The sequence below is a fragment of the Pygoscelis adeliae genome, unplaced genomic scaffold, assembly GCF_000699105.1.
Source record: "Pygoscelis adeliae isolate BGI_AS28 unplaced genomic scaffold, ASM69910v1 Scaffold374, whole genome shotgun sequence".
In the NCBI taxonomy this organism is placed as follows: Eukaryota; Metazoa; Chordata; class Aves; order Sphenisciformes; family Spheniscidae; genus Pygoscelis; species Pygoscelis adeliae.
The window spans coordinates 10,283-23,534 of NW_008824653.1; the positions used below are offsets into that span (position 1 = coordinate 10,283).

The following is a 13,252-nucleotide window of genomic DNA, read 5'->3' on the forward strand; positions in this document are numbered from 1 at the left end:
AGTGAGGTCAAATACCAGACACTAATTTTAATCAGCTTCTTTTAATGAACACCTTTGCCATACCACACTGGAAATGTCCAGTCCAACAGCTAAATGCCAGGCTGCTCCATTCCCTTCTACCACTCCAGCTCTGGCAGACTTTTCTCAGTAGAAGGGGTGAAATACTTGTCCTAAATTCGTGAGTTCCATCTACTCTACACTCTGCTTTAGGAGACTCTAGTGTTTGAGGGGTTTTTTTTTTGTTTTGGGGTTTTTTTTGTTTGTTTGTTTTGTGGGGGTTTTTTTTGTTGGTTGGGGGTGTGTGGGTTGGTTTTTGATTTTTTTTAATTCTGAAAGAATTTGCACTTATCGCAGTCTTTGTCTCCATCTTCATCCCCTGAAAACTAACCTCCAGTTTGCTCTGTTGTGCCTTAATTTCCTCTGTGGAAGATGAAGTCACAGCAAGAATTTTTGTCAGTTTGGTGTTTTCTCCTTGTAACCACTCTTCAAAGTCGCGTAGGAGCTTCAAGTGGCTGCTCGTATTTTGCCCTTCTATCCTCTCCTAGGTTACAGAACAACAGGAACAAAAAAGCCCTTACTGTTATGTCAGATGTTTCCTCTGAAGGCCTGACTGCAAGATCTTAATCTCCAACTTTGTAACCCATAATATCAGATGAAGCCAATAAAACTGTTCTTGTGAAACTGATATGAAGGCAGATACAGAGTCCCCCTCTCACCTGCTTATGTTTGGGATCTACATCTAAAGGATGGAAGGCAGGTCCAGACATCCATCTGCTGTCCACAAATACTATTTTCTTCTTATCAGCCACTGGTCTATTTAACTGCCACTTTTTGAGAAGACTTGAAAACACAAAACCAGAGACATCAGTGCAGTGAAACATCTAATGATGAGACATCCACATTTTGACCGGGGCTATGGGGGACACCTCTGGTGAAATAGCACTATTATTATTATACTATTATTACTATTAACAGCACTATTACTATTAAAGTTATTTCCAACATCTTTTTAACAAAATAAGATCAAGACAGGAGTGTCTCAAAGCAGCACCAGTCCTCTAGTTCTAACATTTCCAAGTGTTTTGTTTTCTTTTACTCAGGGGAGTGAGGGAGCAAAAAAAACCTACTACCTTGACAATATACCTTCCAGTCTGGTAACAGCAGACAGTACAATCAAGCCTTCCTTGATTTAGTCATTCCATTTTTATGCCTATTCTGACACTATGTATGAATATACTCACACATGTAGCACAGTATTAAATTTTAATACAGACTAGCAAATATGAGTAGCAGTTTGACACTGCACAGTGAGGGCAAAATAAATTAAGTTCACATTTGCCAGCTAAGAGAGGATTTTAGCTTTGTTTATACTCTTGCAGGTTTGCAAAAGGCACAAATCCCAGTGCAGATATAGCCTCCTTGGGGTTACCTCCAGATCAGACAGTGCGGAGAACAGGAAGGTGAGGCACAACAGCAGAAGTCACCCAGTCTATGTCCTATTTCCTCTGATACGGACTGGCAGTACAAGGGTGAGCCAGGTCCTAAGGAGACACTGCCTACTCCAAGTGTGAGGTAAAGGCAGACTGCTCTGGTCCCTGGATTCTCTAAAATGGTTTTCTTTAAAGTAATGATTTCCAGTTTACAAATGATTAAATAAAATCTCGTCTTGCTCCTAACATTGTAACATAGCTGTTCACTTTCACAGCACAGACCATAAAGCATCAAGCGTGCCTGGTCATGTAGCAGTAAAGAGCATTCCCTTGAAGGAACGTGAGGAAGACGCACATGAACACACTTACCCAGTTGCCATCTCCTTCAGTGATCTCCACGACTCCTTCAGCTGATCCAGCTCTGCCTGGACATGGGCAGTCTCCTCTGGGGAAGAATTCTCCATGACCAGCTGGCCATGAGCTTCCACAAGGTGCAGCTGGATCTCCTTATCTGGAAACTCAGCTAGCCATCTCTGAAACGTACAGCCCTTACAGTTACTCCTAGGTATCCTGGGTAAAGCAGAGGCTATGTCAGACTGAAGGCCATGTTCAGTCCAGGACTATGCTGGTTCTGTTGGCACTAGCTAGAACATACCTAGCAGGAAAAAAAATATGCTGTGGATTCTTGCAAAGAACCAACATGGGTCAAAGACCCGATGGCAAAACTTAAAGGGTGCAAGTTGTCAATGCACCCCTTCTGTAGCCTTACCATGAAATATCTTGGTTTTCCGTACGATGGCAAAAGCTGCCAGCTGAAGTAACCTGCCAGAGTGAATCTAGCATGCAAAATACTGCTACACAGGGAAAAGCTAGCAGCTGTGGAATAGCTCAGTTCAACACAGTATAACGTTAGCTAACAGGGTAGTAATGTTCAATGTATTGATGAGTACATACAAGCAAAAGTAGGTATTGTCCAGAGAGATCACCCTGGCAGGAAGAGCTTTTTTTAAAACCACCTATCCTTTGATAACACTTCATCCATCTCAACAGTTCTTAGCTATTTCTCACTGCTCTTGCCTTTTACATAGCTCCACATGCCACACCACAGGGCAAAGCAGGGAGGCAGCAGCAACCAACAGTTATCACAGGAGGAGCAAACCATCATTACTCTCCTCAACCAACAGTACTCTCTAGTGAGGAAACCCCCACTAGAAACCCCCCGCCCTTCACATCTGAATGCTGCAAAGTGAATAATTAACATCTTACACTAAGATGCTTTTCTCACCTCAAGGTCTGCCACCCTGCCCTCGGTGTTCTGCTCTCCATCAGCACCCTGGTAGGAGTCAATCTTCTCCGTGGTTACTGTGATCCACTGCTGGAGGTCAGAGAGCTTGTCATTATATGCCCAATGCTTCTGAACATGCTCTTCACTCTGCTGTATCATCATCTACAAATGATAAAAATATGTCAGCAACTAAACACAGACAAAAAGCAGTTTCATTAGTGGACCTAACACTGTGACTACTGGCACAGAATCTCATGGGCAAAAAGGAAAAAAACCAGCTGTTAATTAGACAGAAAAACTTTATCCTTTAGCATCAGTGGCACAGAAAACACCCACAAGCTCCTGCAGGCCTGAATTTAACCACAAGAGGGGGCATTAAGCACTAGAATAGCTCCCTTCCGTTTCAGCTGAAACAGAATGAAGAATATGGGGGATTTTTTTATACCCCAGTCAATATTAAACACACCTTATACTTCCTGAATCAGAAATCACTGCACAGACTTTTTTTGAAAAAGTCCAGTTCAGCGATAAATGGGATTATTGAGACTGAAACTAGAATTCCACAGTGCATATTAGGGTAACACTTTCTTAAGTATTTTTATGGTGACCTGCATAACTAAGGTAATTTTATAAGCTCTTCTTCTGAGACTGCTTTGGAAGGTCCTTTTATAGCTATGTTTACAAGTTACAAAATGCCTCAGGTCAAAACAAGTAATTACGCAACTGCAACACTTTCCTCTCATTAACTTTTAGGTCACAAAACTATAAAAAAACCCAAACAGTTTGATACAAAAACACTATCCAGGAATCTGTGAAGAAGTCCAAGCACCTCCATGATAATGTAATTATGAGGTCTTTTGGTCAGAAATCTCAGTCCCACTCCAGAAATAATTTATATAGATATAAAATCTGTATGGATGGTATCCTATCCCAAAGGGAAATCACATTACAGATAATCAGAGAATCCTGGAAGAGCTATCAAAGTCATAAGAATTCAGTGCCTTCTTCCCCTGAAATGAAAATATCTGTCACTCAAAGCTTATAATCTCATATGCTCAATGATTTTTTTTTAATATTTTTAAATAATGTCAACTGACAATTCCTCAGGCAACTAAAAACTCTTCCTTATGTTACCTCCAATGATCTCTTCAGGGCTTGAGAGTCAGATGAAAGTTGGTTCATTTCATGCCTGTGTGTGGTATTTGACTGAACAAGCTTCTCTATCTCTTCCATTTGAATCGCAAGCTCTGCCAAGTCATCTTGTATCATCTGCAGAGGAAAAGACAGATTCCATATGGGTAATGTGCTAGATGTGGCATGGACATCCACAAAACATACATTAAAAGTAGTTTCATTTGACAGGTGTGGGGGGCAGAGAAAGGTAACAATCACTGTCATTAAGAAAATTAATTTTTTTGATGCCTAGAAGTAAATGTTTCTGAAAGAAATGGTTGGACATTCTTACATGTTACCAGTTGATCACAAAGAAGACAAGTTGCTGAGAAGCTGCCAGAGGAGACATAGTATAATTAGCTAAGTACTGCAAAGAACTATGGTGATAACATCCCTGTGGTAACCAAGGGTGAAGTGGCACCGTATAGCTGAATCACCGCAGCTCACCATGGCAAAAAGGAAGAGTCACACTCCCTCTCTCGTTCCCTCCTGTCTTCTCTCTCCTCTCCCAGCTATGCAGTCCCACTGCATGCCTTGAGCAGGCTCTACTGCCTGTTGGACCCTTTGCTGAACCACTTCAAAACACTAACCAAGTGGAAAATTATCATCTTTTTCTGTTGATTATTTTTTTCTTATCTTGGCCAGCTGAATTAGCCCATGGAGTAAATCCAGCACGTGTCAAAGCTGTAACAAGGTAAAGAGCAGGAAGGGGGGGATGCAGAAGGAGGTGGGACAATGGGAACTCCCTGCTTTTGGAGGGAGTTTGATTGGTTCAGGTTATCTTTTGCAGTTTCACTCCTAGTGGGGAGTATCAGGATACATTTTCTTTAGCAATAAAACTAGCCCAAGGAGGTGTGGCACCAAGAGCTTTCAGCTGCTTGTTCCTTCCCTTAAGCCCAGTTTGCCAGTTCTTCAGCTGCACTGCTTCAATTTCATCTACTCCAGGCTATAAACTGGACCAAATGAAATTATCTAACACACAATCAATTGAGGGGACAAGGTACTGAATTCCTAATGCTAATAAAATATGAACAAACAGGACCACAATTAACTGAGGATATCACGGTCAAACATTACTGTAAGGTACCTGGAGTCTCTGAAGTTGTGTCTTTTTACCCAAGAGGTCAGGCCGTGGTTCCTTCTCTAGATCTAATTTGGCTTTGATGGCAAATAATTTCTTCTGCAAAGGTGTGAAACCAGCATCAAAGTCCTTATGTTGCGATATCAAATTCTAGATAGAGAAAGAAGGAAAAAAATCCAGCATTCAACATATATCCCTTAGCATTATCTTTTGTCAATGTCCATTGCATGCTCAGAACAAACACCAAGCTACACTATGCAACAGACCACAAGTTTATTTGAATATTTGATCAACCTAGAAAAAGGGATTGGGCACAGCTGGTTACTACTGAATTTGTACCTGTACAACTGGCTTAGTAAAAGATTGATCATTGTCTTTGTCACAGGCAAGGACTGTATATGGGCTTTTAAGCTCACCTGGAGTTTGCTCTTGCTTTGCAGCAGACTCTTGTGTAGAATTTCTCTCTCCTTTGAAGCTTCAGCTACTTCTTGCAGGAAAGACTTTGCTTTTTCCTCACCAAGGATATTGTTTAGCAAATCTTTCTTCAGCTGTAATGTCATCAACTTCTCTTTGAACTGGGAGCTTTCAGCTAGAGCAGCCTAAAGGAGAAAAATTCTTCCAGTGAAATCATACAAAAAAAAAAAAAATCATATAACCATATTATTCTCACACAAGTCACACAACCAAAGCAGTATGACAAAGTCAGGTCAAAACAGCATGCTGGTCTGACAAGGGGTAACAGAAGGTACCTGGACAGTGCCCAGTTAAAGGAAAAGTCTTCCTGATAATGTTAGAAGCACCAGGGCTGCATCCGTTTTGTGAACAGAAATAGAGGAAAGCTGTACTATGGAAAGAGTTGTCTGTGCAGAGGAGAGGCCTAAACAACCAACAGAAAGGACAGCTTGAATGCTCATCCCGAGGATAAACTCCATCCCTGTTCACAGACGCATTTATTCTGGAGAGCACAGGGATGACAAAGTAACAAACACACCTTCCTGGGCACATGCAGAAATCATGCATTATAATCCCACAACTATATTACTACGCGCTTCTTAACAGAGTCCACAGACTTCCTGTCCAGGGAGATCTGGGCTAATGCTAAACAATATTATCATCATTGTTAAAGATATCTAGCACTTTAATTCAGCCTATTCAGTTGGCAACTCCAAATGGACAGCAGAAAGTAAGACATTCTGCTACAGCCACAGCTAAATATTGACCTTCGTACTGTGGGGCTTCCTGCCATACTGGAAAGGCCCTTCCAGCTGCTGCTGTCCGGCAGCTGTATGCAGGCAGCTGCTGGCATAGCTTGGGCAAACACAAACCAAGCCATCAGTTTCTGAACTTAATAACAGGTTTGCTACCTCAATGTGAGCCAGAGCTGGCTCCGGAGTCTCCAGGAGCATCTGGACCGATGGCTTCCACTGTTCAAAATCTTGCAAGGGATTTTGGAAGAGTCCTCTCAGTTGCGTTTCTGTATCAGTGCTCATTTTAGATGTCTTGCCTCTAACACTGCAAGGATAAAGTGACAGCTGAGAGAAGGATTACGAAGAAATCCAAGTCCAAACATCCTATTCATCAAGGCATGAATTAACACAATACTCGTGTGCAAATTGTATCCGACACAAAAGCCTCAGTCTTTTTTACTGTCTGAGCCTGGCGTTGTGTATTGACAGCTGCTCTGTAAGTCAGAGACATCCGTCAAAACTTTATTTAGACACTGTAAGACACATTTGTCTCTTATGCAACTGTGTATCAGGCATTATTTTGCCTTTCTAGCAGCCAGCAGTCTTCTTTTGTATGTGATCTTTCTCGGCTGTTATCAGCAGCATGATTTAACAAATCATATTTTTGGACAGTCTCGCTGACTGATGAGAGGAACAAGCCAAGAGTGTCTAGAATTTAACTGCAGTTGCCTCTATTGTTTTACATATTACTGAGTCTTTGTTCCTTTAAAAAATTACATTAAGAAATCTTTGATCACCCTATGTTACCTATAAAAAGAGGAAAATACGTATTTTTTTCAGATATAAATTTTAAAAATTTTGCAGAACCACTTGTATTTATATTTACATACAGGTGATTCTGCTAAAAGCTTTGTATTATATATATGTATACACACACACGCACAGATATATATATGTGTGTATGTGTGTGTGTATATATATATATATTCGGGGGGGGGGGGAAATCAGCACACATTCATTAAATATCTAGACTTCTCTTATAAAGGCTTATCCAAAATACAGCTGAGTAACAAGCCTAGCAGTGACACACCCCATGCAACTGCCTCCTGTTTTTCTCAGCTCTCCTGACCTCCCAGTTTGCAGAATCCTATTTGGTATGGCAGAATGCATCCCAAACTGTATGTTCATATGGGAACAGTATCCTGCAAATTCACAAGACCGGCAAGCGATAGCAATGCCAATCAAGATTAATACTGTCTTTCAGAAACAGAAACAACAACCTTACCTGTGTCACTGCAATGTTACGGAGACAAGCTTGCATAGGCCAAAAGCTCCGCAAATAGAAAGTTCTGATATTACATGTCCTTTGCCATTTGCTCTGCTGCCCCTGCCAGGCTCAGCATGAAGCTGCCAGACTTCGCAAAGACGCTTTGGAGAGAAGCTGGCAAAAGCGCAGCTGCCATTTTCTACTCAGAGGCAAGTTCTCCTGCCTTCTCTGCTCCTCTTTCGACATCGTTTACTTGTTAGTTTTTAAACTGAAATTCTTTCCCATAATGACCTATAACCCTTCCAACAGGACAGCATACTGTGCACTGGACAGAGGAAAATAAGCTTGGATACAGTAAAAAAACTGACCTTTCTTTCTCCTTAAAAAAATGCTCCTTTCTTCTAGTTTGCAAAATTTGCTGCAGCTTCTTTACTTCCTGATTCCAGGCAGCCTGGAAACGGAAACGCTGAAGTCTGGGGAGAGGCTAAACTTTCAGAGTTTCCAACCCAAGGCAAGTTGAAAACAGGAATCATGCGTATATGCCGTCAGGAGAAGGGGAATAAACTCTGCCAAATAATTGCTAAGGCTGATGAGTCATCACAACAAACTCAACAAGAGAGGGCCATAATACTTCTGAACCGTTTACTACTACAGCTCCTGTCCTGATTTTCTAGTTGCTGTCATGACATGCAAGCAAAATATATAAATTATTATTATTAAATGCTAAGAAGATCAAATTAGCTGTCAACAATCTAACTTTCTTCAAACCATACACAACATTAATGATGCAAGATCACTGCTTGAAAATGGCCAACAGCTTACAGCTCCCAGTAAACCTGTAAATTTAGCCAATTGCTGAAATGTGGAGGCAGATGTAATTAGCAAAAGCCTTTCTTTTCTACCCGTCACCTACAATTGGATGGCATATCACTTTTTTCTTAGGCCTTTGTCAATCCCTTCAATGTCTGAGAGAAGATTCCACCCACCCACCCGAGCATAATCAGACTTCCCGCTACCTTTGATACTGCTGTATTGCAGAGACAACACTCTCAGCATGTGGCTGCACATCTTGGGAAAACCGTAGCAGTTCCTTAAGCTGAGCCTTCAGCCTCTCAACCTTGGACTCTTCTGCAGCCAGAGCTGCTCTTGTTGCCTTAAGCATAAAAATAATGAACAGATCACACCTCATGTAGTGTCTGGCACATGAAATGAAGAGATAAGGCTGTCTCTCAAGGTATTCACAAGTCCCCTTTCTGCTGCCTTTTTTCCTGTTGTCATGAATATGGACTTTACTAAGGCAGAAAACATTCTCAGGAACAGTTTTGTTCCTGCAGGCTCTCTCTCCTCTCCTCACACTGCCCAGCCTCTGCATCTCATCTGCAGGGTTCACTGTTTGAACAGAGAATTACAAACAGGCCCAGTTTCAGTTCACTGATTGCAGCATATAACATGAGATGCATTTTTTGGAGCCGTCTTAACCATGTCTGTTTGCACAAACAGATCTTTCTCAAACACTCATATATACAGAATGTTAATTCTAGGGTGACACAGGCAAACAAAAACAATAGAAAAGCCATGCAAATGTAGCTGGATTGAACCAGTCTGTATTTTGTGGATCCTTTTTGCATATACTTTTCCCAGCTAGTCCTGCTGAGTTCCAGACATACAAATAGCGATGAAAGGTATTTTGAGAAGAGATAATAAATGCAAAACCAACCCTCAAGAGGAAATGACTGGTAAAGATTCTTATCTGTGTGTGACAAACTTTTTGCACTCATATTTGCAACAGATTGATTTTGGTGTAAAACCTGGATTGCTACAGACTTGGGACTTCTTAGGAATGAAGGTGTGTCTGACAGTAAAGGAATACAGGTACCCACCTTATACAGATGAAGGATATAATATAGAAATGGTCTTACCAAATACCCCAGAAATATGTGTATTTGTGTGTGTGTGTGTCTGTGTGTGTGTGTGTGTATGTATGTATTTGTATATACAGTGAGGCATTATTTTTCCTGCTTCTTTTTAAGTAGAGCAAATTGTGGTGTTTGCTCTGTATTGTGCTCTTTTTGCATATGGTCCCTTTGAACTCAAGATACAAACCCCAACACATCCTCCAACCCTGCTCCCTCTGTGCAGAGTGAGATAAAGGTTAGAATAGTTGATTCCATTGTTGCTATTCACATTTCCTCAGTCTGTTTTATACACAATCACACTCTGTCCTTACCCCCTTTAACCAATGGGACTGGCACCTGTTGGATGTGACTATGCATATTCAATGTATGACTGCTGGTTTTAGGCATACAAAGGGTAACAACTCACATTGCATTTTCTCCACAGAGTTACAAACTCATCTTCAGTCTTTTCCCCTTCCCCAGGGTCCAGGTCATTTTCTAGTCTCTGTAGGTCTTTTTTCAGCTCCTGGACATCTGCTTCTAATTGTCTGGCTTGGGACTTGTAGGCACGTTCTGACTGTTGGATCTTGAGCAATCTCTCCTCCTCCTCACTACTCAGCAGTTTCAACTTCTCCAAGGCTTTTCCTAGCTCTTCGAGTTCATCCTTGATTCTCTCAGCTCCGAGTGGGGAGGTATTCTGAATCACCTCTGCACACTGATTTTCAAGGTGCTTCCATTTCTTTCCACCGCTCCTAATGTTTTTGGCAATTTCCTGCAGAAAGAAGTTAAATAAAAACTAGCTGAAGGAATGGGAAGTTGGGGAAAAGGTGAAAGCAGGAGGAAAATAAGACCACCTCTCCTGGTTGTACATATTTTCTTTTTCACTTCTTATTTCAAAGTATGTCTTTTTTCAAGTGACCAGAAGCCAGGGTTGGTCATTTGACTGCCTTCTGAGTAATGCTAACTGCCACTATTCTGAAAATACTGGCTTGATTTTCAGAAATGCTTGTCACCTGAGGTTCCTGACAAAGAAAACAGAAGCTGTAGGCAGTAAGAAATACTAATAATCAGATCTCTGAGAGATTTAAAGCTGAACAGTTTAAGCAGTGACACCAAAATACTGGATACTGTTCTCAAAACTATTATTTTTATCACCAGCTCTAAACTCTCAAAACCTGTGAGCCTCCAGGCTCTGTTTGGATCATGTTTACCAAATACCATTCATTTAAACAAGTTTAAAGGGCAAGATTCTCAAAGACTCACATAACCATAGGAGATCAGGCTTTAAGAAAAACACAGCAGACCAGCCTGTGACTCATGCTACAATTGGGAGAATGATGTTTACTAACAGTTTTAGGACCTGATACAACTCTTCTCCCCTAGCCCATGTTACAATCACCACTGTATTTTGTTTGTGCAAGTCTTTTCTCAAGTACACCCTTGCATGGTTTGAGAAACATATATAGGCATGGAGAACACACAATCCTGGCTCCTTGTCAGAATTATATTGTTTAAGGACCTTCAGTGCCTTTAACTTGTCCTCTGCCGAAGACTTGGTTGCTTCTCCAATGCAGCAGTTTAATCTTTCTGTCATATCATTCAGCCATGATTGAAACTGGTTGACGTTAGCGCTGTACCGCTCATGTTCCTTGGTTATCTTTTCAAGCAGTTTCACTCTGCTCTGTAACAAGAGACATCAGAAGCCATGAGGACAATGCTTATTTGGCTCTGTTTCCTTTACACTAACACAGTATTTACAAACAAGAGTCCCTTTCCGCGAGCCCCGATAGCAGTTGGCCTCCACAGGAATTCATAGTTCACCTCAAGAAACAGGACACAAAAGGACATAAACGCTTGTCCCCATCTCAGTCATGCTGCAGGCTCTCAGTGGCTAATCTCTGAGGAGACAAACTGCAAGGTCCTCTCAGGTGAGTTTCTAGCCTCCCCTTTACAAAACTTCCTATTCTCTCATTAGAAAAAGAAAAGAGACAGGATACTGTTTCTGGTTTTGACTTTGGGAGACAAGCAGTTATGCTCCTCATGATGAGCACACAACAGATTGACTTTGCCTATCTGTCAAAATGAGAATGAAAGACACTGTGCTAGGGGCATGCAAATTGTTTTAAAGTGTTCATTATTTAAGCAGACTGTATGGAAAGTAACTATCACCTTCAATCATGTAGCCCAGAAACATTCATACTTATTCAATTAGCAGATCATAAATTATCCTGTGGTGGTATTGCAGACCCTGGAAGCAAATTTAAGCCTATGGGAAGCAGGCTTCATTTTCTGAGTTAGTGTGTGTGCACCCTGTAACTGACAATCCCTGAACTTACAGGGGCCTGCACATCATGAGTTGCTCCCCACTGATCCAGTCTGGCACCCCTCAAAACAAGGCAGAGTCACATTTGCTCTGACTATCCTTGTTTGTCAGCTGAGGTTTAGGCCTTGCTGAAGGAAATTTTACACAAATCACGAGGAATCCTGCTCTGTTGTTTCTCTAGTATAATATCCAACCTAAGTATTATTTCCTGCAAAATCAGACTGATTTTTTCTTGCCCTTCACCAGTTGGCATAGAGAGCAACTGAGATACACTATGGTTACATTAGAAAAAAAATTGTTCCTTGTGCAATCCATTTAGTGCTTGCAGCACCCTTGAAAGGCTTTCCTGTCACAATGGGCTGTTTCATTTTGTGTAATATGGGACACATCCCGTGCCTCTGAGCAGAGCCTCATCCCAGCTGCCCTTCACAGAGAGTAGGGTGATAGCTGCAATGGTGGGCAGTTTCAAAGTTCCCCCTGTGTTTTCCTTGTCTCTGTGAGGCTCTGGGCATGTCCCCACACCTGTCAATCTGCCTGAGGTGGCAGTGAGCCATTGCTGTCCTGTCAGCCTTTCTCCAGCCAGACCAGCAGAAGGGTAGCATGAGCATCAGCCACCATGGGATCTCCCGTGTGCTGTGGGGTGGTGGTCCCTCTGGGACTTTGCCCTTCATCTTTGGGACAGGTTATGCCCACGGTGCAGTACAAAGCCACCGCTCTCGAGGTGGCACCACACCAGTCTGTGTTTTCCACACTGCCACTGCAATCTCTGCTGACTTGTGCAAATCAAGAGTGAGTCCCCTAAAGTTAGTTGACTTGCTTTGGGACAAAAGAGGAACAGCTAAGGGACAACTGCTTCCCATGGAGGATGAAATGCTGCCCACTTATTAGGGCAGGACCTTTAATAGCACCACCTATGCAAACATGGGTTTGGATGAGACCAAAAAGCAGAATTATGACTGCAGACTTCTGTGGCCAAGACATATCCAGCAGAACACCTCACTTGTTTGCTAAATCCCCTTGTCTTGATTCTCAAATCTGCAGAGGTGCATACAGGTTAAATGATTCTCACCTTGACCTCAAGTTAGGGACTTGAAGAATACAGTCTTATAGCAGTGTAAATGGGCCAAACATCAAAGTGAAACAAGTCAGCCCAAGCTTATTGATTCCACGGAATTAGACTAATTTGTTGCACTGACAGAAGCTCCAAAGGGAGCAAGTCAGAATAACAAAGCGGAGCTATTATTAAACTCAAAAGTCTTATGCTAATATATAGAGAGTTAAAAAGGAAGTCAAAATGACCCACCCCTGGCCAGGCTATTCAGCTGAAACAAAGGAGTGCACAGTTTGGATACTCCTGCTGGTCCATGAGGTCAAGGAAGAGATGCCATGGGTCTGGACAGACTGTCAAACAAAAGGCTTACGAAGAGCTGGCTGAGCCCCCCCCACCCGCCAAGAGCTTAGGCAGAGAAACTTTCTAAGGATGGCAAATATGGTATCACTTGCTTCTGTAGGGTTAGCTGTTTGGGGAGCAGGACAGCATTAAACTCCATCTCCACATGCACTTGGTTAATGTGAGGAGACATTAAGCAAGGACATGGTCCTGGAAAGAGT

The 13,252-nt window shown here is 42.0% G+C and overlaps 1 protein-coding gene across 1 annotated transcript in view; it reads right to left on the reverse strand.

The window, feature by feature from the left end:
- SYNE3 (spectrin repeat containing, nuclear envelope family member 3) overlaps window positions 1–13,252 on the reverse strand; it is a gene marked incomplete at its 3' end in the record, with an annotated part of 32,193 nt that overhangs the window by 386 nt on the left and 18,555 nt on the right. Inside the window, exons 5-15 of the mRNA XM_009322549.1 lie at window positions 10,838–10,999; window positions 9,746–10,090; window positions 8,440–8,576; window positions 6,334–6,481; window positions 5,386–5,568; window positions 4,976–5,119; window positions 3,850–3,984; window positions 2,716–2,877; window positions 1,800–1,963; window positions 717–840; window positions 389–541 (exon numbers count right to left, since the gene is read on the reverse strand). Coding sequence (XP_009320824.1) covers window positions 389–541; window positions 717–840; window positions 1,800–1,963; window positions 2,716–2,877; window positions 3,850–3,984; window positions 4,976–5,119; window positions 5,386–5,568; window positions 6,334–6,481; window positions 8,440–8,576; window positions 9,746–10,090; window positions 10,838–10,999 — 1,857 coding nt within the window. The remainder of the gene's footprint in view (window positions 1–388; window positions 542–716; window positions 841–1,799; window positions 1,964–2,715; window positions 2,878–3,849; window positions 3,985–4,975; window positions 5,120–5,385; window positions 5,569–6,333; window positions 6,482–8,439; window positions 8,577–9,745; window positions 10,091–10,837; window positions 11,000–13,252) is intronic.